Genomic DNA, 26557 nt, shown 5'->3' on the forward strand with positions numbered 1-26557 from the left:
CTTTAATCCCAGCAGCTGGAAGGCAGAGGGAGGAGAATCTTTGAGTTCTAGGCCAGCCAGGTCTACATAGTGTGTTCCTGGACGGCCAGAGCTACACAATGAAATCCTATCTCAAAAAACGGACAAAAGGGGGCTGGAGAGATGGCTCAGAGGTTAAGAGCAATGCCTGCTCTTCCAAAGGTCCTGAGTTCAATTCCCAGCAACCACATGGTGGCTCACAACCATCTGTAATGAGGTCTGGTGCCCTCTTCTGGTATGAAGGCATACACACACAGACAGAATATTGTATACATAATAAATAAATAAATATTTAAAAAAAAAAACAACAACGGACAAAATTGTTCAAATCAGACCCAATGTCTATTGTGTGAGAGGCCTAAGGAAATCTATGAGTGACTAAAATGTTCCAAATGACAAAGAATGTAGTTTCTGGACAAAGAAACAACTGAAGAATCAAAACACAAGTCATGCTGGGCATGGTGGTACACACCTTTAATCTCAGCACTCAGGAGATGAAGGCGGAGGCAGGTTGGGCTCCACATTTGAGGCCAGCCTGCTTTATATAGCTTCTTCCAGGTCAGTCAGGGCTGCACAGTGAGACCTTTTCTCAAAAATAGCAGCAACAGCAAAAACACCCACAAGTCACACAGGAACACATGAAAGCTAGGAGACTATGGTTCGGTGGATTCTCTGGTGTCGGACAAGGTGTGTACTCTGTCTAAATCTTTCACCACACTGAAGACATGTATAAGGTTTTTCTCCTGTGTGAGTTCTCTGGTGTTTAATGAGGGTTGCACTCTGACTGAAGCTTTTCCCACAGACAAAACACACATAGGGCTTCTCTCCCGTGTGGATTCTCTGATGTTTAAAGAGGTCTGAGCGCTGTTTGAAGCTCTTCTGGCAGTCCTGACATTTGTATGGTCTCTCCCCTTTATGGAGTCTCTGATGTCTACAAAGGCTAGAGATATGAAAGACCTCCCCGCACTCCTCACATTTACAGTACTTCTCGCTGGCATGGGTCCTCTGATGCCGACTGAGGTGCGAGCTCTGCCTGAAGCATTCCCCACACTCTGGGCACGCATACGGCCTCTCACCTGTGTGTGTCCGCTGGTGTTTAACAAGGGCAGCACTCTGGCTGAAGCTTTTCCCACATGCTTGGCACTGATAGGGCTTCTCACCTGTGTGGGTCCTCTGGTGTTTAAAGAGGTCTGAGCGCTGTCTGAACCTCTTCTCACAGCTGTCACATTTGTAGGGTTTGTCCTCATGGAGCCCCAAACTACTGTCAACAGAGTTGTGAGGTTTCGCTGTATGGCATTTCACATGGAAACCTTGTTTGTGGTCATTCCCATATGCACCAGTGGCACTGAGATTCTTTGCTGTCTGGATGTGCTGACCAAGGCCAAAGCTGGCACTGTTCCCAAATTCATTACTCTCAGAAACTCCTTCCTTGGACACACCGATTAGATGAGGGATGGCAGCGCATCCTTGCTCTTCAGGAGAACGCTGGAGCTGCAACAATACAGTGTCTTTTGGCAGCTTTTCTTCCCAGTCCTCAACAGTATCATCACACTTGGTAAATAGTGGGACCTTTCCCTGGGACACTTCTTGTACCCATGCCTGGGATTCTGCTTCCTTTAAAGTTTCTTGCTTTGGAATCCAGTCTGCGCTTGAAGCTCTGGTTTCCAAGCCTGAAACATGAAAACATAGCTGCTGTTATCTCTCGCCTGTGTAACAGGGAAATAGAAATGCTGGTAAAGGAAGTACCTCTAGCCCACTTCTAAGTGTTCTTCCCCCAACTCCTTGGGTGAAACTGAATGAGCCCATCAGGGTCATCCACTTTGGCTGAACAGGAAAATAGCCTTCCTTTTGTACTTGCGCCTACAGCTACCAAGCCATTCTTCCCTGGTCCCATTGCATTGCTACAGACTGCATACTAAGAGAGGTCGAACTGAAAAAAAAAAATGTCAGGGCAGACTGTATAGCCTTTATTCCATGAACGTGAGATGGATTAACACAAGAAAGGCTCTCCATGGTGAGCTATAATGAACATAGGTGGTAATTCCCAACTCTTGAAGGCAAGGTCTCAGTGGGAAGGCAATCTAGGATTGGTTGAAGGTCTATAAAAATTGTCCTCTGGCCAGGTAGTAGTGGCGCAGACCTTTAATCCCAGCACTCGGGAGGCAGAGGCAGGCAGATCTCTGTGAGTTCGAGGCCAGCCTGATCTACAGAGCTAGTTTTCAGGACAGGCTCCAAAGCCACAGAGAAGATCTGTCTCAAAAAACAAAAACAATAACAAAAACAAAAAACAAAACAAAACAAAAACCCCTGTCTTCTGGCCTCTACACATACACCCATACTAAACGGATGTTCACTCTCACAAACCCATAAAAATGGGGAGGGCACATCAGATCATCAGATCTCACCTTAGCTGAAGAGCTACTGGTAACTAATCACTGCTAGGGGAAGCCAGAGCGATTTTTCTTCAAGAATGTAGCCATTATTTTTTGTTTTGTTTTGGGTTTTTTGTTTGTTTGTTTGTGGCTTTTCGAGACAGGGTTTCTCTGTGTAGCTTTGGAGCCTGTCCTGGAACTAGCTCTTGTAGACCAGGCTGGCCTCAAACTCACAGAGATCCACCTGCTTATGCCTCCCAAGTGCTGGGATTAAAGGCGAGCGTCACCACTGCCAGGCAAGAATGTAGCATTGTTAAGTTGACAATGCTCTAATAAATAAACCCACACTCATGCACATGAAAACCCAAATTAAAATAAACACCACAAACTTGAATGTAGGAGGGGGCACTTTGGGAAGATTTAAAAAGAGAGTGGGAAGAAGAGAGGAATGTAATAAAGCATGCTGGGAAAAACAAGGGCTCCAGAGAGAGTAGAAGGATAGGAACAGGGGCATTCTGGGAAAAAGGGCTTCAGAGCGAGTGGGAAAGGGTAAGACAGGAATGGAAGTCGATTCTGATCAAAGTACATTATATGTATGTATGAAATTATCAAAGAACAAGTAAAAAAATTATTAGAGGCCAGGTGGAGTGGCACACATTCTTAATTCTAGCACTCGGAAGGCAAAGCAGGCAGATCTCTGTGAGTTCAACTAGTCTAGTCTACATAGTGAGTTCCAAGCCAACCAGAGCTACATAGTGAGACTCTGACTCAAAAATCCAACAACAACAAAATATTAAAAACAAACATATGCACACAAAATAAAATACAAACAGACCTTGTGTAGGTAACAAAAGAAATCCTAAGGCTGTTAACCCATGTTTGTGAATGGCAAACTAACTCATAGATCATAGAAAACTCAGCTGTTAATCCTGGTTAGCAAAAACTATTAGCCTGACAACAGCCTATGAAAGAAAAGCCTCAATTGAGGAACCAGGCAGATCAGATTGGCCTGTGGGCTCTCTGTGGGGAACTACCTTGATTCTTAATTGATGTAAGAGGGCCAACCCATTGTGGGAGGTACCATTCCTAAGCAAGATGGTTTTGAACTGTGTAAAAAAGCTATTTGATGGGGATGATGAGACAACTCAGTGGGTAGAAGCACCTGACAGCTGAAGTTTGATGATCCTCAGTATACACATGGTGGAAGGAGAAAACTTGCTCCGACAAGTTGTTTTTTGATCTACACACACACACACACACACACACACACACACACACACACACACAAACGACACATAAATAAAAGATTTAAAAGAAAACTTAACTGCTGCTAAAAAAAAAAAAGAAAAAAAGGAGGAAGGAAGAGAAGGAGGGAGGGAGGAAAGGAAGGAAGGAAGGAATGGCTGGGCAGTGATGGTGCACACCTTTAAACTCAGTACTTGGCAGGCAGAGATAGGTGGATCTCTGTGAATTCCAGAACAGGTTCCAATGCTACAGACAAACCCCTGTCTCAAAAAACAAAAACAAAAAACAAGCAAACAAACAAAAACAACAAAAAAGAATGCTAGCTGAGGCTAAGCCAGCTACAAACAGCATCCTTCCCCATTCTCGCTGTTCTTCACTGGCTGTGAAATGAGTTCCTCAGTCAGAGGAAGGCTGTGGGGACTAGCAAGGGGGTCTGCTTTCAGATTCCTGCCTTGGCATGTCTCAGTGATGAACTGTGACCTGGTCTTGAAAGTCAAATAAACCCTTTTGGTCAGAATATTTTCTCACAGTAACTGGTAGGAAACTAGAGCAGCCACCCTACAAGCCACACAGATTACAACTGGTCAGAGAACAGCACGTACCGGGCAGAACTGTGCCATCAGGGTCCTTCATGCTCTCTCTGCAGAAACTCTTCCGAGCTGCGGCCAGCTGCTCCCACTCTTCCCAGGTCAGGGAGTCGGCCACATCCTTGAAAGTCACAAGGCCCTAGAACAGCACAAGATCTCCGTTCAGCACTTGCTGTCACTGCGAACACTTCACTACTCTAAGGAAAAGCCAGTCTTTAGGGAGTAAGGAGCTAGTGTGAGAGTCAAGGGACAGCCACAGATGCGGAGTACCAAAGGGACCTGCTACTGAAGGTGACAATGAAGTCACCTTCATTGTCAGTCTGACTGGACTTTAGAATCACCCAAAACTAAGCTTCTGGACTTACCTGTGCAGCATTTCCAGACAGGTTTGACTGTGGAGGGAAGGCCAACCCTCGAGAAGCTGACGCACTGAACTGAATGAAGAGAAAGGTGGCGAGGGAAATCAGCACTCACCTCCTTCTGCCTGCTAACTGTGAAGCCTGGTTACCAGTTACACCCTCTGCTACACCTTCCTGACTTCACAGACTGTGATCTTCTTAAACCTTGACCCCCAAATAAGCCCTCCCCTCAAGCTGATCCTGTCACAGCAGTGAGAAGAGTCACCATTCTCACTAGAGGTCACATCCTTCTATAATCACAAAAAGATTTTCTGTGGATCATCTATGACAATTTGGGGAAGACACAAGCAAAATATTTTAATTCTATCACTGTGACTTATCAAAACCGACACTGGGGCTGGGATGTGGCTCAGTTCAAGAGCACTGGGCTGGCATGCACAGAGCTGAGTCCAGCCCCAACACCACAGAAGCCAGGTGTGGCTGCAAACACTTGTAATCCCAGAACTCCGTAGGTGGAGGCAGGAGGATCAGAAATGTTAGGGTCATCTTTTCTCTACACAGGGAGTTGTTCAGGCCAGCCTGGGCTACATGAGATTATGTCTCAATTTTCAGGTGGGGAGAGAAGAGACATCTTAGGTGGAGGATGTGGATGCAGGGGCATGTCCCTGGGAGCTCTAGCTCCTTAATCCTGACCCTTTTCTGCATCCCTACTCTGCTTCCTCGCTGCCAGGAAGCAAACATACCTGCTCCAGCATACTCTTCTGTGATGGTGTTCTGCCATACCCCAAGCCCAGAAACCATGAATTCAACCAACCACAGACTTTTAACTTCTGAACTATTAAATCCCAATGGATCTTGTGTTCCTTAAGTTGTTTTAGGTATCTATCATAGTGACAAACTAAACACACTATGTATACATGTACATGGCTAACACATGTATGCTTATATAGGCTGAGTTCCATGTATCCAAACTGCTTGTGAGCAAAACCATCCACATTGTCAGATATCTCAGTTTAGCCAGGGATGAAATCAGTGATTCAGCATTTTCCTAATCTGAGGTCCCAAAAATCTGAAGTGCTTGAGTGTTTGTCACCCACAAGGAAATATGAGCCCAAATGTCTCTAGTGCCAAGGAGGAAAAGCTACCTCTGAAATGGCTAACTTATGAAATGACATTTTGCGGCGAGAACCTGGAAAATGTTTCAGTATTAACTTTGGAGGGATTGGGTTAAATTTTCAGGATGTATCAGAAGGGTGCTTCCTGTTCTCCCAGGGCGACTGACCTACGTTCAGCTGCCAGGACCTACACTGAGCAGCTCACAATAGCCTGTGACTCTGGTTCCTGGGACCTAATGCCTTTTTCTGTGTTTCTTCGGCACTCCCATACACGTGGTACACATTCACACAAAAAACGAAAAATAAAAAAGTCTTTTCACACCGACCATGATAGTGGATTGTATCCCAAAAGGCATGAGCAAGCTTAGTTTCAACGAGCTAGGGGTGGCTCACAACCATCTATGAGATCTGGTTCCTCTTTTGGCCTGCAGGCATACAGAACATTGCATACATAATAAATAAATTAATTTAAAAAAATAAGAAAAATTTTCACAATCAGTAGTGTCTCTACTTTTCCAAGGTGTCTTCCCACGGACTTAACATATTCTGATATATGAGCCTATAGAAGTCACGCACACATGCGATTAAAAATGCCCAGAAGGCATTTAGAACCACTGAAACTAGAGTTGCAGGTGACGGTGAGCCTCCCTACGTGGGTGCTGGGAACTGAACTCATCCTCTGGAAGAGCCCCAGAGGATCTTAAACGCTGAAACCATCTCTCTGGCGTCACCCAGAGCTCACCCGCATCTCACCTGTGGGGAGGCCCGGTCCAGAACTCTTTGTATAGTCCGCACCAAAGCCGCAGCCTCCTCCCCGCTCTCAGGGCAGAGGTCCCGCACGCAGGCCTGGAGCTCCTGCGGCAGGATGGTGAGGAACTGCTCCAGCACCAGCAGCTCCAGGATCTGCTCCTTGGAGCGCAGCTCTGGCCTCAGCCACCGCCGACAGAGCTCCCAGAGTCGGCTCAGCGCTTCTTCGGGGCCCGCCACTTCCTGGTAGCGCAACTGCCTGAACTGTTGTCGAGAAGTTTCGGGGTTCTGCCAATCCTCGGGTCCCGAGGGCTTCTGATTTCCGGGTGAGTCCTCCTCCACTTTCACCGTACAAAGCCCGGCACCGAGCGGTGGCGCGGCGACCCCGACACCCGCAGCCATTGGAATCTCTGGACCGTTCAGCTCGAACTTGTTTCTAGAAGGGCAAAACGGGGCGTACTTCCACTCTCTTTCACAAACGAGGCCCCGAAATGGCCCCTACCGACACAACACACCCGCAACCATGGCCATTAAGTCTCACTTTAGCTGATGAAAGTGAGAAAAACAAACCCAGCCGGAAGTGCGTCATTATCCCCCGCGGACAGGACTTGTATTCCCAAGGTCTCTCTAAGCACCGTGGAGGACTAAGAGGCATCTCGGTGGTTCGCCTTCCTCATTGCACTGGAGCTGCCAGAGGCTAAGTCCAAAAAAAAAAAAAAAAAAAAAAAGGTGAAAAATTGGAGAGTGGCGGGCGGCAGGCGGAGCCAGGTGGTAGTGGCGGCGCATGCCCGTAGCACTTGGAGGCAGGAGAATCTACGAGCTCGAGGCCGAGGCCATCCTGGTCTACAGAGAGCACTCCAGGACAGACAGAGCTACACAGAGAAACCCCATCTCAAAACAAACAAAATCAAAAAAGCAGAACAAAACAAAACAAAAACAAAAAAGTAAAACGGGGGCTACACAGAAAAATCCTGTCTCAAAACAAACAAACAAATAAAAGGGGGCTAGAGAGATGGTTCAGAGAAGATCTGGGCTCAAATCTCTGAACCCACAACATGGTGCAGAGACTTAATAGTTGCTACCAGGCGGCAGTGGTACAAACCTGTAATCCCAGAACTCCGGAGGCAGAGGCAGGCGGATCTCTGTGGATTCAAGTTCAGCCTAGTGTACATGGTGAGTTCCAAGACAGCCAGAGTCACATAGTGAGAGTATCTCACTATGGGGGTGGCAGGTGGGGTGGGATGGAGTGAGTGGGAGTAACATCTCTAATACACAATGTGTGCAGTGCACACAGAGGCCAGAAGAGGGCATCAGATATCCTGGAATTAGAGTTACCAAAGGTTGTTAGCCATGAGAGTTTTGGGAATCCAGATCATTTGACAAGAGCAGCAAATGTTCCTAACCACTGAGCCGTCTCTCCAGCGCCTTATAACTCTTTATTTTACTCCCCATCACCTTGGTACTGGAGATGGAATTCAGGGATTTCAGAATCTCACCCTCCCTGAGAGACGCCCGCACTGCCGTTCTACAGCATGGGGGTCTTTATTCTCTAGGTCTTCAACTATTTGCAGAGGTTGCAATTCCACAGTAGTCTGTTTCAGTGTGACCCTAGGAGTGACGACAGGAACTTTGATACTGCCTGTCAGTGAAGGACTTAGAAAGCGATCAAAACACAAGAGAGGAATAGATTATTAAATAAAGGTAGGCATTTACAGTTAAGGGTAACAGGATTTAACAAAACTCCCCTTTTCTAAAGTGTGGTTTCTCCCCCAGACAGCAGGCTACCAGGCTCCTGGCATAATCTTAACTTTGCTGCATCTGTTGTTATTATTATTACTTTTTTAAAAGTCTGGTCAAGTTTAGTAGTGAGAAGAGAGCAAAGTGTGATCAATTGAAATACCCCCTACCTTCAGAATAGACCCCCTGTTGCCTTTTTTGTTTGTTTGTTTTTGTTTTTCGAGACAGCATTTCTCTGCAGCTTTGGTGTCTGTCCTGGAACTAACCCTTGTGGACCAGGCTGGCCTCGAACTCGCAGAGTTCCGCATGCCTCTGCCTCCCGGAATTAAAGGCGTGAGCCACCACCACCTGGTTCCTGTTGCCTTTTAACATTTTTTTTAAAAATTAATTTCCCTGATGCCTGCGCGCTGGGTGAGGGACCATACACGGCGACTTTGACTTCCATAACATTTGGATATCTCGAACCCAGGGATGGAACTCATGTCATTAGGCTTGGCAGTAAGATGAATGTCAGTGAGCCGTCCAGTCCACCTGCAGCATCTTAATCAACCCTCTAGACCGAGGTGAGCGGCAATCTTATTGGCTAGACTGTGTGGCTCTCGCGCGGCTTCTTGGGAGATGTAGTCCTGTGAGCCTCGGGATCGCGCCATTCTAGGGCAGTAAAGAATCTCTTTGGGTAAGTCTGGAAAAATTCTATCACAAGGCAGTGATAGAATTCGAAGGGTTATGAGCTGGCAACAAGGTGCAGATCAACTTTAGTTCCTGAGTGTGTATGGTGAGGGAAGTTGTTCTCGACCAATCAGATGCGAGAGATTAGGGGCCCGCCCCTGAAACCCGCCCTCTAGCCTTAGTGGCAGGGGAGGGGCGGAGCGCAAACTGGTTTTTAGGATGGAAAATAGATATTAGTGCTATTTTCCTTTGGCTCTAATAGCCTCTTACTTGAAGCTTGCTGATTGGTCAGCCCCTGTACGTGGGCGGGTCCAGAAGTAGCTCCTCCCTCCCGCGGCGCTGCGAGGACCTCCGGGATTCCTAGAGCGGCTGCGGAAGCGCTCTTGGGGGTGGGATTTATGGCTGAAGCCCGCACTTGGTTACTTCCGGCGAGGAACTGTTGGAAAGTGTCGGACGCGGTTCTCCCTTGGCTTGTGAGAACTCCATCTTCCAAGCCTGAGCTGCGGGGAGTTTGCTCTTTGGGTCCCCAGGACTTAGGGACTGGAGAGGAGCGAGTAGGGTATTGTGTCCACACTGGGGTCCTGTCCCTAACCTTGACCCGTCCGGTCTCTGTCTCAGGGGTCAGGAGCTAGTCTGAGGAATCCAGATCCAAATTTCTGTCTACGACCGTGCTTTCTCCTAGAACTAATGAAGTCTTCCGTTTATCTGTCAAGCCCTTATGGCTTGAAAGCCAGGAACAGATATGACCATTTTAATGGGTTTCACTCCTATTCCGACTTAAGTTTGGCTTATGATAGAGAGAAGAAACGACTCTGTCTGGAATAATCTAGTCCTGTTATTTATATGAAATGTGTACTTTCTCATTTCTAAAATTGTATTTTACGTTGGGATTGACGTCACTTTTTGCGACCGTTTATTTGCGTTTTTAAAATCTGGACGTAGTTACTATTAGTAATTTTGTGGGTAAAGTGATAACTGACTTGTAGTCGGTATCTTTAAGTGAATGACTTTATTGAGTGGTTTTCTTTAGTATAGATGACGTCTTTGCCACCTCTCTTGGCTAATAATAATTCCCGACATACCAGAAAGGTTGTTGACTGCAAAAAGCGCTCTTCAGAAGAGCAGAGAACGAATTGGGTCATTGTAACGGGCAGCCTCTAGAGACTCTGAGTTGGAATGATAATGACAGAATCCAAGAAAGTTACACACTTAGAGCCTCCAGCTGAGACTTCTTCGCAAGAGCAAGCTGATCTTCTCATAGTGAAAGTGGAAGAAGAGGACTGCTCCTGGATGCAGGCATACAACCGGCCAGTGTTTGAGACTTTTTACCAGCGCTTCAAGCACTTCCAGTACCATGAGGCAACAGGACCTCGGGATGCTCTCAGCCAGCTCCGGGTACTCTGCTGTGAGTGGTTGAGGCCGGAACTGCACACCAAGGAGCAGATCCTGGAGCTACTAGTGCTGGAGCAGTTCCTCACCATCCTGCCTGAAGAGTTCCAGGCCTGGGTGAGAGAACATCACCCCGAGAGCGGAGAAGAAGCCGTGGCTGTGATCGAGAATATCCAGAAAGAGCTAGAGGAGCGCCGGCAACAGGTGCGTGGGAGAGATGCAGTGAGGAGGGAACTGAGCGCTGAGGAGCTGCCAAGCTGTCTTAGCCCTCTGGTGCTTCCGTTGATCACATTCTGATTTTGTTGTTGTTGCTTTGGATGGTCTCACTATGTATCCTTGGGTATTCTGGATTTCACTGTGTAGACCCGAGTGGACTCCAACTGACAAAGATCTACCTGCTTCTGCCTCACAAGTGCTGGGATTAAACGCATGTGCCATGAGTTTTATAGAATATTGCGTTTCTGATTTTTCTTCCTCTTCTTCTTTTTTGCAAATTATGCTTGTGTTTCTTACTTGTTAGAAACAATAGGCATTGTGCCTGCTATGTGATTGGCCTATGCTATTTTTCCAGTTTATTGTCATGGAATCTATTGTGTTTAGAGATGAACCAGTGTAATTCTTACATCCTGGTTTCTGGAATTCATGCTTCAGAAGACTTTTTTGACTGCAGTTTATGAAAACCTTTTCTCAGTCCATTTCATTTTATTTTATGTGCTTTGGTATGAAGGTGTCATCCCCTGGAACCAGAGTTACAGACACATAGGTGCTGGAAATTGAACCCACGTCCTCTGGAAGAGCAGCCAGTGCCCTTAACCTCTGAGCTGTCTCTGCAGCCCCTTCAGTCCTTTTTTAAATTTGCTTTTTTTTTTTGCCACCCGAAATTATTATAGGGAGAGAGACCCTGCCTCAGAAATAAAATGCTGTCTTTATTGGCTGTTTCTGGACTTGCTTTAAAGTTATCTGAGGTATAAACAGTTTTGGCATTTCCTTCCCTCTGCTGTTTCCTTTCAGTATTTTCTTCTTATGAACTTAGAGTTCGATTTGGTGGGACATTCCTTTAATCCTAGCACTTGGGAAGCTGAGACAGGAGGAAGGCCCTGTCTAAAAACAAACAGAACAGAAGCCTGTGGGTTTGGAAGAGACTGAGGGTTGCACTCATTCCTCAGAGTGTCTGTGTCTAAGTGTAAGGTGCTCACCTCATCATTTGCACTCTGAGGGTGAGGGGTACTCCAGAGTGCCAGACGATCCTTAGACTTTCGGTCTGCTTTCGCTCACCTTGTGACTCAAATAGCGAGGGGAAGGAGGGGTGGCAAATCTTAATGCCATCCAGAATTTCTGGGAGGAAGTTGTGCCTTGAAGAAGGATAATTATATACTTACACCCTAGGTTGGATTGAGGGCTGAGAGCAGGATGGTAGAAGCTGGTATCACGCTGGATATGAACTAGCTTATTTCTTTTTTTTTAACCTTTCTTTCTTTCTTCCTTTCTGTTTTTTGAGACAGGGTTTCTCTGTGTAACAGTCCTGGCTGTCCTGGAACTTGTTCTGTAGACCAGGCTGGCCTCAAACTCACAGAAATCTGCCTGCCTCTGCCTCCCAAGTGCTGGGATTAAAGGTCTGCACCACCACTGTCCTGCTAGTTTAAGTCTTTTTTTAAATATTTATTTATTTATTTAACCTGCATTCCTGCGTGCGTACACACGCGCGCGCACACGCGCGCACACACACACACACACACACATCAAAAGAGGGCACCAGATGGTTATAAGCCACCATGAGGTTGCTGGGAATTGAACTCAGGACCTCTGTAAGAGCAGCCAGTCCTCCTGACCTCTGATCCATCTCTCCAATCCTAGTTTAAGTCTTTTTTGAGGCAGAGTGTAACCTGGTTTAGCTAAGACCTTGCTGCAGCCTTCCTGTTTTCTGCCTCCTGAGTGTTGGAATTATAGGCATATGGGACATAAACTATCTTAAATCTTAGTCTGACCAGCAGTGGCTTCCTGAGTCTCGTAATGACCTTTCCGTCCTCCCTTTTCTTCTCTCGCCTTTACCTTTACCCACCCTTGGCGTCTTAGGGGTCCTGGGTTGGATCAAATACCCTATTTTGCATCAGGGAAGGTTTGGGAACCCTCTTTGTGCCTGGGTTTCTTCTCCCCCTTTGCCTTTGGCTGCCTTCTCTTTAAAAATAATTATTTTAAAATTTGTGTGTGTGTGTGTGTGCTGGTACCCTCAGAGGCTAGAAGAAGACACTGGATTCCCTGGAGCTGGAGATACAGGTGGTTGTGAGCCACCATGTGCTGGGAGCTGAACCTGGGTCCTCTGGAAGAGAAGCCAGTACTCTTAACCGCTGGGCCATCTCTGCAGCCCCTCCTTTAATCTTTCAGGTGTTTACGCAGAGTTACCCTCCCTAGCCTCTCCGGCTAAAGCGGGTCTCACCTGTTCTGTCCTGTAGTTGTATTTCTTTCCCATCTAACATGGAGCTCATAATTGTGTATTTGCATATGGTTATGTCACATGGAAGTCATTTCCTAGTAGAAGTAAACCATGTTTGTTAACCTGCTATTTAATCAGAGCCTGGCTCATTGTAGACACAAGTTCGATATTGGGAAAGGGGACAGACGGCTGACAGTCTAATGGACTCTAACGGGTTCTTTCCCATTCCCGTCTATGATTTTGCTGATTGGTTGTAGTTGTGGTTGTTAGATTGTCACATGTCCTGAAGTGCTGTCTCAGAAGATGGTGCCACCCGGAGCCACGCAGGAGCCCTTCAGTCACCGGTTTCAGACTATGGAGGCCCAGTCTGATCAAGAGTCACGGAATCTTCTGGAGGAAAACGGTGAGGCTCATCATTTCAGTGCAGTCAGTGTGACTAGAACATGGGGGCTCTGGTCACGTGGGCAAAAGAGGGCCTAGTAGAGTACAGGCAGGCGACTCCCTTGAGAGAGGGACAGCCTTTTGGATGACTGAGACTATATCACACTTTCGCTCAAAATCCATAAACTGGGGATGTGGTTCAGAAACAGAGAGTTTGCCTAGCATGCATGGAGTCCTGGGTTCTGTCCCCAGTACCACATAAACCAGGAGTGGAGCACCCTGTGATCCCAGCACAGGAGGCGGAGGCAGGAGAATCGTCAGAGTCATCCTGGCTACAGAGCAGGTTTGATGTGGACCACTCGAGACCCCGTCTCAGAAACAAAGGAAAACTAAGGAAACTCTGATAGAGACAGGACGTACATAGTGCAGCGGTGGAGTGTTTCTTTAGTAAGAGCAACATTCTGGGTTCCATTCCCAGGACCTTCCTCCAAAAGCAGAAATATGGCAAAAATGATAATGGAGACTTGCGGGGGTATTCTGTGTTGCGTAGGTCAGTCAGAGAAAGAGCTCCCTCCAAGAAGAAATGTTAAGGCCTGTGTGGCAGCAGGAAGGCCCAGCCTCAGATGAACTGAACCCCGAACAGCCATACAAAGGTGTATTTATTGATTATTACACTAAGTTGTTTTTTGGGTAAAGAATTTCCTCATACCAAGGTCTTACCTAGTCTCTATGTCTCTCTAAAGGAAAGTATGTCATGCCCTCATGACTTTGGTCCTTTATCATTTGCAGTACACAGTAATCCAAGAGCCTCGGGTGCTCCTGAGGCATCCGGTGACCAAAGTCAGGTGAAGGCTGCAATGCTTCTTCAGATAAACAGTTCTTCAAGGTCAGAGTGCTCTACCGTTTACCCTGGATACAGTGAAAACTGCTCTCATGTCTACCCCAGATACAGCAGAAGACAATGTCTCTAAGTATAGGAGCTTAGAGAGTTCTAGAAGATTTTTTTTTAACATTTATTTTTATTTTATATGTATGAGTGTTTTCTTTGCATGTCTATGTACACCATGTGCATGCAGTACCTGCAGAGTCTAGAAGAGGCATTGGTTCCCCTGGAACTAAACTTGCTGGTGTCTAGGCAATGGACACACACCTTTAATCACAGCACTCGAGAGGCAGAAGCAGGTGGATGAATCTGAGTTCAAGGCCAGCCTGGTCTATAGAATGAGTTCCAAGATAGCCAGGGATACAGAAAAACCATCTTGAAAAAAAAAATTATAGGTGTTTGTGAGTTGCCTGATGTGGGTGCTGGAAATCGAACTCTGGTTATCTGCAAGAACAGTGTGCTTTTAACACTGAGCCATCTCTCCAGCCCCACACCCTGTTTGTTTTGAGATCTGGTCTCATGTAGACCAGCTGGCCTCAAACTCACTATTAACTGATAATGGCTTGAATTCTTTTTTTTTTTTTTTTTTTTTTTTTGGCTTGAATTCTTGATCCTCCAGTCTCTCTCTACCTCTAAGACTGCTGAGATGACAGGTATGCACTACCATGTCTGCTTCTGTGATGCTAGGGATCCAGGGGCCAATACATGTCCCAGTCTCCCTGGCAAATACACCTACCTTTAAAAATACTTTAGTTAAGCCTCTTTGTATGCAGTACATTTTGATATGCAAATATCATAACAGATTAAAGAATACTATTATATAATACTGTTCTTTTGGAACAATAGGATGGTCCAAGATCTTTTTGGGAAACATCACTTGGGAAAGATCTGAGAATGCCATACTTTTAATATGGTTAGGTTTGTCACATCAATACCTAACTCCTAGTTTTTTGTTTTAATTTGCTTTCAGTTACTGTGATAAAGCATGTCTTAGTTAAGATTTCTATTGCTGTGACAAAACATCATGACCATAAAGCAATTTGGGAAGGAAGGGTTTATTAGACTTAAACTTCAACATTGCTGTTCATCAATGAAGAATGTCAGGACAGGAATTCAGACGAGGCAGGATCTTGGAGGCAGGGGTGATGCAGAGGCCATGGTGGGACACTCCTTCAGGCTTGCTTCCCATGACTTGCTCAGCCCACCTTCTTATAGACCCAGGACCAGCAGTGCAGGGATGGTACCTCCTGCCATGGGCTGAACCCTCCCTCATTGATCATTAAATGAGAAAATGCCTTACAGCTGGATCTCAAGGAGGCATTTCTGCAGCTGAGGCTCCTTCCTCTGTTGACTCTAGATTGTGCCAATTTGACACACAAAACCACCCGGTACAAAACATCATAGCCAAAAGCAACTTGGTGAGGAAAGGGTTATTTCATGATATAGCTTTTAGTCCGTCATCCAGAGAAGTTAGGTCAGGAACTCAAGGGAGGAACCTGGAAGCAGGAACTGCTACAAAGACCACGGAAGAGTGCTGTTTACTGGCTAACTCCTTCTAGTTTGTTCAGCTTGCTTTATAGCATCTAGGACCACAGCTCAGAGGTGGCACTACACAGTGACCTGGGCCCTCTCACTTTAATCATCAGTCAAGAAAATGCCCTACAGACTTGTTTATGGAAGCATGTTCTTAACTAAGAGTCTCTCTTCTTAGATGTCCCCAGCTTGAGTCAAGTTGACAGAACACTACCAGTGCATTTCTGCTCTTATTATTTTAGTTTATTTGTGGCCTTGCTGGGAATGGTGAATGAACAATGTTAAGTAACAACTAAGTAACTTTAAAGATGTGGAAACAGATTTCTAGCAGTGTGCATGTGGATGTTTGTCAACCTTGTGACTGAGACCAAACATCGAAATTATTACATGCAATGAGTGTCATCCTAGTTGTAAGCAAAAGTTTTTTGTTTTTTTTTTGTTGTTGTTGTTGTTGTTCTTCATGAGGCTTCAATATAAATATTGTCCCTCCCCACTTTGAGACAGAACTCATGTAATTCTGGCTATCCTGGAATTTACTATGTAAACCATGCTGGTCTTGAACTCACAGAGATCCTCTTTCCTGCCTCTGTCTCCTGAGTGCTGGTATTAAAGGGTATGCACTACCACTTCTGGCCTTAATCCTACTCTTAAAATCATTTTAAGTTGATCAATAAGAAAAACTCAAAAATTCAATTGTGTTCATTAGACCTTTGTAAAGTGGAGACTGCTCTTTCCCAGCCACCCAGACCCAAATAATCACACAAAACTCTATTAATTACAACATTGTTTGGCTAATGGCTCAGGTGTACTCCTATGTAGCTCTTACATCTTAACCCATTTCTATTAATCTGTGTATTGCCAAGAGTCTGTGGCTTACCGGTAAGGTTCTGACATCTTTCTCCTTTGACAGCTACATGACATCTCCTTGACTTCACCTACTCTCTCTATATCTCTGTTCAGATTTCCCACCTGGCTTTATTCTGCTAAGCTATTGGCCAAAACAGCTTTATTCATCAACCAATAAGAGCAACACATATACAGAAGGACATCCCACATCACTAGTTAACAGACTAGTCCATACTGCTGGGCACAGTGGTACATGTCTGTGGTACCAGCAACTTGAGGATCTGATTAGTCCAGGAGTTTAAGTGAGACAGAATCTGTCCTGTACTGAGATCTGAAGGTGACTTGTTAGCACATTAAAAATCTGTGAAACCCTAAGCCCTGGGAAATATCAATTTGCCCTAAGCATAGCTGAACACATCTATCACTGAGGTTTGGCCCAGCAGGGATTAGCTTGACCAAAGCAGGGAGACTGAGAAATTTTGTTTTTAGACAGGGTCTCACTAAGTGTCTTTGGCTGGCCTTGAACTCATAAAAGTTCACTGGCCTCTGCCTCCTGAGCATTAGGATTAAGGCCTGGGCCCCCATGCCCAGTTAGTCGGTGTTTTGGGAGAAGAGAGAATAAGGAGTGGCTGGAGGACAGGTCCAGAATGTATAGGGTCCTGAGAGCCTAGGTGAATTTCACTTTGGTGCCTCGGGCTCCGTGGGCAAAGGAGGGGCATGCTGGCTGATGGCACTGAGAACCTTACCAGGTGGTCTCATTTGTACCTTTTCTCCACTCTCAGCCCGTCCTGTTCTCCAGGTTCCTTCTGTTCCCCCGAAGGACAGCCAGGAGCTGACAGCCTCGCTTCTCTCATCCGGGTCCCAGGTAAGCTAGCCCTCCTCTGTCCTCCCTGAGAACCCATGCCCCTCCCCAGCCTCCATCCCCACCGGTCCTAGTTCTGTTTCTGCTTACTGGGACAGAATACCCTGATAGACACAGCTTATGAAAGAGAGGGGTTGTTTTAGCTCCCTCTCCAGGTTACAGTGCGCCATAGTGAGGAGGTTAGTGTGGCAGGAACCTGAGACAGCTGCTCACATCATATCCACAGTCCAGAGCAGAGAAAAAGAAAGGCATGCCCACTCAGATAGCCCTCTCTACTCTTACACAATCCAGGAGCCAAACCCAGGGCGTGGTATCGCCCACAGAAGTCTGGGTCTTCCCACAGCAATTTCCTTAATTAAGAAAAGATTCAGAGGTCTTTCCATAGGCCAGCTTGTTCTAGACATTCCCTCATGGAGACTCACTTCCCGGTGATTGTAGGTATGACACCATCTTTACCTGGTACCTCACTAGCTTCCAGGACCATCCCCGGCTGATGGCTTCCATTCATTGCCTTCTGTCTTTTTCCTTTCTGCTTAATGCTTCCCTTTTGGATGCATAGTCTCTCCCCTGGCTTCTGACTTAGGGCCCCCGGTTTTGCCCTCACTGAGGATTTGTGCACAGCAAATGTGATCTCCTATTTCAGAAGTTGGTGAAAATCAAAGATGTGGCTGATGTGGCTGTGTCCTTCATCCTGGAAGAATGGGGACATTTGGACCAGTCCCAGAAGTGTCTTAGTAGGGATGACAGAAAGGAGACCTGTGAGCGTATCACTCCTGTGGGTAAGAATTGTCCACCTGCATGAGGAGGACTCCCAGTTTTGTTACCTTGTAAAGAGTCTGTGTAGCATGTTTCAACCGCTATGGCTTTACTTTATAATCTTTCAAAGTTTTTTTTTTTATTTTGTTTTATATGTATGAATGTTTTGCATGGTGCCCACAGAGGCCAGAAGAGGGTGTTTAATCCTCTGGAGTTGGAGATGGCTGTGAGCCACCCTGTGGGTGCTGGGAATCACACCTGGGTCCTCTGCCAGAGCAGCCAGTGCTCCTAATTACTGATCCATCACTCCAGTTCCCTTTACTTTATAATCTATGAAAGGAAATCAACCAACCTATCCTGAAGATTGTTTCTAACTTACAAAGGATGTGGTTGAAGGACTGTTAGTACAAGGAAGGTAGTTTTTAAAATTCTTATTAATTGTTTTTCTCTTGTTTATTGTGTATATGTATGATGATGTGTTAGTTTGCCATAGTGTGGAGGTCAAAGGACACCTTCTTTTCTTCTGAGACAGGATCTTACTCTGTAGTCCTGGTTGACCTGGACTTGCTATGTAGACCAGGCTATCCTCAAACTGACAGAGATCCACCTGCCTCTGCCTCCCAAAAGCTGGAATTAAAGTGTGCGCTATCCTGCCTGCACAGGACAACTTTGTGGAGTCAGTTCTGTTTATCCACCTTCATATTGGGTACAGGGATCAAGCAGGCCGCCAGGCCTGCACAGCAAGTGACTTTTCCTGATGAGCCATGTGACCAGCCCTGTTTGTGTTTTCAGATTATTTTATGTGTGTGAGTTTTGCCTGCATGTATCTGTGTGCACCAGTGCATGCCTAGTGCCTCTGGAGGCCACAAGAGAGTTTACTCTTGGCTACTAAGCTCTCTCCAGCGTGTTTTTGGTTTTTTTTTGAGACAGTGTCAATATGTATAGTCCAGGTGGCCTTGAATTCCTGGTACTCCAGCTTCAACCTTCCAAGTGCTGGAGTTAACAGACCCAGTTATCCAGGGAACATTTTTACAATCTAGAAGTTGCTAAATTTTGTGGGGTTTTTTTTGGGGGGGGTTGTTTGTTTGTTTTTGTTTTTGAGGGTTTTTTGGTTTTTGTTTGTTTGTTTTTTCCAAATAGGGGCTCCCCGTAGCTGTGACTGGCCTGGAACTCACTGTGTATATCAAGCTGGCCTCAGACTGACAGAGATTGGCTTGGCTTCTCTCTGCCTCCTAAGTGTTGGAATTAAAGGTGTTTGCCACCACACCCAGTAATGCTAAATTATGGCATGATGATTTGTTTTGTTTTTTAATTATTTTTATTTTATGTGTGAGTGCCTGCATGTATGTATGTGAACGATGGCCTTGTGCCAGAGGAGGCCAGAGAGGGTGTCAGATCCTCCTGGAGACTGAGTTACAGTAAGTGAGCCATCCAACATGGGGATTGGAGACTCCAGTCCTTTGTAAGAGCAGTACATGCTCTTAATTACCAAGTCATTTCTCCCGTCCAGCCCAAGTTAGGTAATTCTTAGCCAAATAGTCCTCAGCCATGAAAATTCCTGTATTCATTACTTTTCTTGTTTTTGGAACAGGATCCCTGACAAGTAACATCCTAGGGAAGAAATTATTATTTGGGTTCACACTTTGAGGGGACAGCCATCATGGTGAGGAAGGCCTGGCACAGATGTGTGAGGCAGCTGGTCACCTTGCATCTACAGTCAGGAAGCAAATGGAGCTGAGTTCTGATGGTCAAGTAGCTTGCTTTCTGTTTTCTTTTCTTTCTTTTTTTTTTTTTTTTTTTTTTTGATTTTCGAGACAGGGTTTCTCTGTAGCTTTAGAGCCTGTCCTGGAACTAGCTCTTGTAGACCAGGCTGGCCTCGAAATCACAGAGATCCGCCTGCCTCTGCCTCCCGAGTGCTGGGACTAAAGGCTTGTGCCACCACTGCCCCGCGCTTTCTGTTTTCTATATAGTCCAAAGCCCTTAGAATGGTGCCATTCTTGTTCAAGGTGGGTCTTCCTTCTGGAAGTACCTTTCTACATCCAGATACTTGTTTCCTAGGTGATGCTAAATCCAGTCCGTTGATGATGAAGATTAACCCTGAGAACATATGAGATTTCACTGACTATTTCTTAGTAGAGTGGTGATTACCGTATCTCAGTGGCATTAGTTCTTTGCTGCCTTTTTTACTCATTTTCCATTCCCATTCTCATCACCAATCTATCCTCCCCTTTTTGTTTGTTTGTTTCTTTGTGGGACAGTTCTGGCTCTCCTGGAACTTGCACTATAAACCAGGCTGTCCTTGAACTCACAGAGATCTACCTGCCTCTACCTCCCAAGTGCTAGGATTAAAGGCCTATGCCACTCCCCAGCCCCTTTTTACATTTACTTATTTGTTGGTGGTTGATCTGGTCGTTTTTCAGTGACAGGGTCCTGAGGGGAAGGACCACACCAAGTGATGAGAAGATTAAAGAAGACAAGAAAATTTGGGATCAGGAGTTCCGGTACAAATTGATGGCTCATGCAAATTTATTAAGAAGTACAGTATCTTATGTACAGCTTGCAGGAGGAAAACTGGGACAAAGTCAGCACAACCTGTCACACAGTGGGACAGAGTCAGCAGGAAACTAGTCAAGCAGTGTTGCCCAGAGGGAACAGAGGATGTCTCAGTTGCATTACAGACACACTGCTCACTAGCCTTGGGACTGGTAACCACAGCCCTTCAAGGGGGGAAAAGTTGAATTCTCAGGATCTAGAAAATGTCAGCTCCTCACAAGGCCTGACCCCAGGCCATTACTGGCTTTGACGAGCAAGTTCCTGGGTTTAGACAAGGAACTCATCCTTTTTCATACGTCAGGGCCTCAGGGAATGTCCCGGACTGGCCTAGCCCTTAACAAGTAACCAGGGTGGTGTGTGAATCACAGCACACATATGAAGGTCAGAGGACAATTTGTAGGAGTCAGTTCTCTCCTTTCACCATAAGGGTTCAAGGAATCCTAATGTCATCAGGATTCCTGATGGGACATGAGCCGTCTCTCCAGCCCCTGTATTTTGTTTTGTTCGATTTGTTTGTGGCTATCTTTTGTTCATAAGACTGTTTGGATCTTAGAGGTAGTCTTTTAATTTATTTTTTATTTTATGTGCGTTGGTGTTTTGCCTGCATGTATGTCTGTGTGATGGTGTCAGATCTTGGAGTTACAGACAGTTGTTAGCTGCCATGTCGGTGCTGGGAATTGATCCCGGGTCTGCTGGAAGAGCAGTCAGTGCTCTTAATCACTGAGCCATCTCTCCAGCCCCCATAGAGGTAGCCTTTTATCTCAGTGAATTAGTTATATATTAAATTCATTGTATTTTGGACTGGGGAGATGGCTTAGTGTCTCAGAGTACTTGCACTCTTCTAGTGGACCTGAGCTGGGTTCCCAGCACACATATCATAAATAGAGACCCATAAATAAAAAAATAAGTATTGTACTTAATTAAAATGTTTTCTTCATTCTCTCTCTTTTAAATTAACACAGCTCACTTGTGTAATTTAAGTCTGTTAGTGTTGTTTATGTATTTCCGTTAACACAGAGGTACTTACCAGTTATCAGAGGTGGGTATGTGTGTATGTAGTATGTGATTGCATAGGGTACCCATCCAGGTTTTATGCAGAATTGTAAGTTCAAATCCAGCCACACTTGTTTACTACGTCATTTATTTTTCTTTTATGTGCATTGGTGTTTTGCTTGCATATATGTCTGTGTAAGGGTGTCAGATCTTGGAGTTACAGACAATTGTTAGCTGCCATGTGGGTGCTGAACCCAGGTCCTCTGGAAGAGCAGTCAGTGCTCTTAACTGCTAAGCCATCTCTCCAACCCCTTACTGTGTCATTCTTGAGTTCTGATTTTTTTTTTTGTCTCTTTTTGTGTGTGTGTGTGTGATTCTGCAGGTTGAACCCAGGATCTATAACATTCTACTAATCCACATGTGCTCATGTACACAGAATTACGTCCCCAGTCCCCTCCCCGCCTTTGTTTTTCTATTGAGACATGGACTCTATGCATCCCTAGCTAGCCTAAAAATTGATATGTAGACTAGGCTGGCCTCAAACTCTCAGAGCTCCACCTGCCTCTGCCTCTGCCTCTGAAGTGCTGGGATTAAAGGCATGCATCACCCACACCCAACCTCCTTTTATATTTCTGTGTTGAGAAAGGGTCTTGGGAAGTTAGTTGTCCAGTCTGACCTAGACTTTTGAACCTTCTGTTTTGGCCTCAAGTAGCAGGGATTCCAGGCCCACGCCACCATGGCCTGGCTACCCCGTTGTCATTCCAGCAGTTTAACAGCTTCACTATATCCCCTGCCCTGAGACTGTGTTCCAGGTCTCTGCCTCTTACCTTCTCTCCTTTAGAAGGCCACATTCTATCATTTCATACCTGCAGATTTCTGATAGCATCATAGAAGGCCAGAAGTTTTTAAAAAATACTTTTCACATTTGAAAGTAAATTTAAAAAAAAAAAAAAGTCCATAAATGTCGACTCATCTGTAGTTCTATTGGTAGAGTGCTTGCTTAGAGTGCAGAGGCCTGGGAGCTAGCACTGCATAAACAAGACGTGATGTCTCACACCTGCCGTCCTAACACTCTCCTCCCTCCTTTCCCTTTTCTTTCTTTGTGTTGGCAGGGTCCTGTAGCTCAGGCTGGCCTTGAACTTCTGCTCTGCCTGCCTCTACCTCCAGGAGTAGGTAATTACACAGCTGGAGGTGGAATCCAGGACTTTCTGTCTTGACCAGCACTACACCAGCTGAGCTGCCTCCCCGCCCTTCTGCTCTGATCTCTGTCCTATCCCTGTATGGTCATTTTCCAAAGCCGTGCCCTCCTAACTCGTTTGCTTCCCTTGTCTAATCCTCTGCCGCTCTGTCCCCTTTTGCAGTGTGGGCACTAGCTGATTGCCTGTTTCTTCTCTCATTTCAGATTCTGAGTCCAGGGAGGGCAATTTAGAGCATGTAGTCCAGCGGATCTCTGGTGGTGCTGACTCACACTGGGTGGCAGCAGAAAGCACAGAGAGCAATGGCGCTCAGAGTCAAGAGTCTGCAGATGTTAGCGACCTAAAGAACATGGCACAGAGGTGGCAGGTGAACCCCACTGTGGGGAAGTCAAGGCAGAAAAGAGCTCTGAACTCAAGCCCGGATGGCAGCCGTAAGCAGAAATCGAATGGTGAGCGAGGTCACAGATGCGCTGACTGTGGGAAGTTTTTCCTCCAAGCCTCAAACTTCATCCAGCATCGCAGAATCCACACTGGAGAGAAACCATTTAAGTGCGGGGAATGTGGGAAAAGCTACAATCAGCGGGTGCACCTCACTCAGCACCAGAGAGTCCACACTGGCGAGAAGCCCTACAAGTGCCAGGTGTGTGGGAAAGCCTTCCGCGTGAGCTCCCACCTGGTGCAGCACCACAGCGTTCACAGTGGGGAGAGGCCCTATGGCTGTAATGAGTGCGGGAAGAACTTCGGCCGGCACTCGCACCTGATCGAGCACCTGAAACGCCACTTCAGAGAGAAATCCCAAAGATGTACGTCTGGGGAGCATGTGTTTTGGGAGTGGCTAGAAGCAAACGTTGATTTATTAGCTTAGTAGGAAAGAACAGATGGGCTGGGCAGGGTGGCATACACCCTTAATTGTAGAACTCAGGAGTAGGGGCAGGAGGATGGATGTGAATTAAAATAGTCTGGTCTACTTAGTTCTAGGCTAACCAGAGCTACATACTGAGACCTTGTCTCAAACAATAACTGACAAACAAAAACAAACCAGCCCCCCCCCAAAAAAAAGACAGATGAATTGTGGTAATAGACAAAGATTATAGCTTATTCATTCTTAATTTAAGCTTTAAAAAAATTTAAAATATTTATTTTTCTGTCTCTTTTGAGATTGCATCTCATGTAGCTCAGGCTAGCCTTGGACTCTATGTAGCCAGATACAGCACTAAATTTCTGATTCTCCTGCTTAAGCCTCCTGAACACTAGGATTGCCGTGTAGCCTGGGCTGGTCTCCAGTTTGCAACCCTCTTGTCTCAGCCTCCCAAGTGCTGGATCATAGGAGTGAGTCAATATGCCTAGCTCCTCACACCCCTCCTCTCTCAGTTCATCCTATATAGCCCAGGCTGGCCTTGAACTCATGTAGTATAGGCTAGCCTCAAACCTTATATTCTCCTGCTTTAGCCCCCCTGCTGTTGGGGTTACGAGCAGGTACCACTATTCCTGACCTAGTAAGTCTCTACCTCTCTCCTCTCTCTTGTCTGTCTGTCTGTCTGTCTGTCTATCTATCTATCTATCTATCTATCTATATCTTTTATGTGCATTGGTGTTTTGTCTGCATGTATGTCTGTGTGGGGGTGTCAGATCTTGAAGTTACAGATAGTTGTGAGCTGCCATGTGAGTGCTGGGAATTGAACTCAGGTCCTCTGGAAGAACAGTTAATGCTCTTAATTGCTAAGCCACCTCTCCAGCCCTGTTTTGTTGTTGTTGTTTTTTAATCTTATTCTTTTCATTGGCTCCATACCAATGTTCTTCCCATTGCTGTTGGCATAGGTAGATATGTATGTCCCCTTTTGTTATTCCTGTTATGCTACATTTTTTTCCTGACATTTTTTTTTTCTGTAAAAGAACTTATGAACCAATGTTCAAAGTTGTGTTTGCTCTTTACTTTTTTAGGTAGTGACAAAAGAAGTAAGAACACTGAACTGAACGTTAAGAAACTTCCAGAATTTTCAGAAGGAGACGTGGAACTATCAGAAGAAATCCAAAGTAATGCTTCTCAGGTTGAAGGTTATAATGAAGGCTATGAACACCAAGATAGGGCAGGTAGACAACAGGGAATTATGAAAGAAATCCCAGGGCAGCCTCCTTCAAAGAGGATGAATTGCAGTGAATTCAGCTCCGTCCACAAAAAGTCTTCCCCAGGAGAGCGGCCGCATAAGTGTGATGAATGTGGGAAAAGCTTCATTCAGAGTGCACACCTTATTCAGCACCGCCGCATCCATACTGGGGAGAAACCATTTCGGTGTGAGGAATGTGGGAAAAGCTACAATCAGCGTGTCCACCTCACTCAGCACCACCGGGTTCACACTGGTGAAAAGCCCTACACCTGTCATTTATGTGGGAAAGCCTTCCGAGTGAGGTCCCATCTCGTCCAGCACCAGAGTGTGCACAGCAGGGAGAGGCCCTTCAAGTGTAATGAGTGTGGGAAGGGATTTGGGAGGCGTTCACATCTGGCCGGTCACCTCCGACTCCACTCTAGAGAGAAGTCCCACCAGTGCCATGAGTGTGGAGAAATCTTCTTCCAGTATGTCAGCCTCCTTGAACACCAAGTGCTCCATGTGGGCCAGAAAGGTGAGAAAAATGGCGTCTGTGAAGAAGCCTATAGCTGGAACTTGACCGTGATAGAAGACAAGAAGCTGGAGTTACAGGAGCAGCCGTACCAGTGTGATACCTGTGGGAAAGCCTTTAGTTACAGTTCCGACCTTATTCAGCATTACAGAACTCACAATGCCGAGAAACCCCAGAAATGTGATGCATGCAGAGACAGTGCCTGCCAGTGTCCCCACACAAAACAACATCAGAAAATCTGCCCCAGTGGGAAATCCCATCAGTGCAGTGAATGTGGGCGGGGCTTCAGTCTGAAGTCTCATCTCAGTCAACACCAGAGAATCCACACTGGTGAGAAGCCCTTCCAGTGCAAAGAATGTGGAATGAGTTTCAGTTGGAGCTGTAGCCTCTTTAAACATCTGCGAAGCCATGAGAGGACAGATTCCCAAACACCTGAAGCATGAAGGAGCCTGTTTCTGTTGGGAAACAGCCTGGTTTTAGAGAAACATTCCATGGCTGACATAATGTAATGACAAGAATTTTTCCATCTTAACCATCAAGCCTACAGGCGAGGGGGAACCCTGCAGGTAGAACTTAGCTTTCAGGAACACGGTCGCCTCCATGGAGTGTTCTGGTTAGCATCTTCATGCTTGGAAATCTAGATGAAAAGAGAACCTCTGGCTAGGTATGGTGGTGCTCTCCTGTAAGCCTTGGAAGGCAGAGACAGGCAAATATTTGGTTTATATAGCAAGTTCCAGGCGAGCCAGAGCTATACAGTGAGACCCCTGAGTGAGAGAGACAGACAAAGAGAGAGACAGACAGACAAACATACCTCTGGGTACTGTAGATGAAGGGAAGTCTTGACACTGTTTCTTTGAAACTCAGAAAATAACAGAGAAGCCTCATGAGCGCAGTAGAAATTAGCCCGTAGTTTCCACCATAACAGCACAGCTGTTCAGAGAATCATGCATTGCAGGGAACTGTGGCATGATGCCCGTCTTTCCAGAAATGACTATCCCAACCACCCCAGTCATTGTTCCCATCCTGAGTATTAAACTTTTGGAAAAGAAGTTGACTTGAAGTTTTTCTCTTTGTCAAAATTGGGGTTCAGAGGATGGGTGGGATGTGTTCTTGCTGCTGCCTCCAGTTTACAGCTTCTCTAGACAGCACAACTTGTTTTCATTTTGATTCTACTAGCCGCAAGGTCAGCTACTACTAAGTACCTGAGGGTCCGCGAGATGGCTCAGTGGGGAAAAGAGCTGACCACCGAGTCTTGACAGTGACAACTTG

General features: G+C 45.9%; 2 protein-coding genes across 4 annotated transcripts; one reads left to right on the plus strand and one right to left on the minus strand.

Moving 5' to 3' along the window:
• Positions 1 to 468: 468 nt before the first annotated feature.
• Znf394 (zinc finger protein 394) lies at positions 469 to 7813 on the minus strand. Of its 2 annotated transcripts, XM_048436742.3 has the most exons (5): positions 7546 to 7813; positions 6450 to 7140; positions 4588 to 4656; positions 4238 to 4361; positions 469 to 1688 (listed from the first exon to the last, which is right to left on the minus strand). In XM_048436742.3, exons 2-5 carry the CDS (start codon positions 6843 to 6845, stop codon positions 664 to 666), a joined length of 1614 nt encoding a protein of 537 aa, XP_048292699.3. In that variant the 5' UTR covers positions 6846 to 7140; positions 7546 to 7813; the 3' UTR covers positions 469 to 663. The 2 variants fall into 2 exon arrangements, with proteins under 2 accessions (XP_048292699.3, XP_048292700.3); XM_048436743.3 differs by lacking the exon at positions 4588 to 4656 and having other exon boundaries at positions 7546 to 7787.
• A 1400-nt stretch (positions 7814 to 9213) lies between these two features.
• Zkscan5 (zinc finger with KRAB and SCAN domains 5) lies at positions 9214 to 26337 on the plus strand. Of its 2 annotated transcripts, none has more exons than XM_048436726.3 (6): positions 9214 to 10442; positions 12940 to 13072; positions 17095 to 17177; positions 17818 to 17953; positions 22879 to 23475; positions 24614 to 26337. In XM_048436726.3, exons 1-6 carry the CDS (start codon positions 10026 to 10028, stop codon positions 25729 to 25731), a joined length of 2484 nt encoding a protein of 827 aa, XP_048292683.3. In that variant the 5' UTR covers positions 9214 to 10025; the 3' UTR covers positions 25732 to 26337. The 2 variants fall into 2 exon arrangements, with proteins under 2 accessions (XP_048292683.3, XP_048292684.3); XM_048436727.3 differs by having other exon boundaries at positions 10312 to 10442; positions 12927 to 13072.
• Positions 26338 to 26557: the final 220 nt, after the last annotated feature.

Source organism: Myodes glareolus, chromosome 2, assembly GCF_982192425.1.
Source record: "Myodes glareolus chromosome 2, mMyoGla1.1, whole genome shotgun sequence".
Lineage (NCBI taxonomy): Eukaryota > Metazoa > Chordata > Mammalia > Rodentia > Cricetidae > Myodes > Myodes glareolus.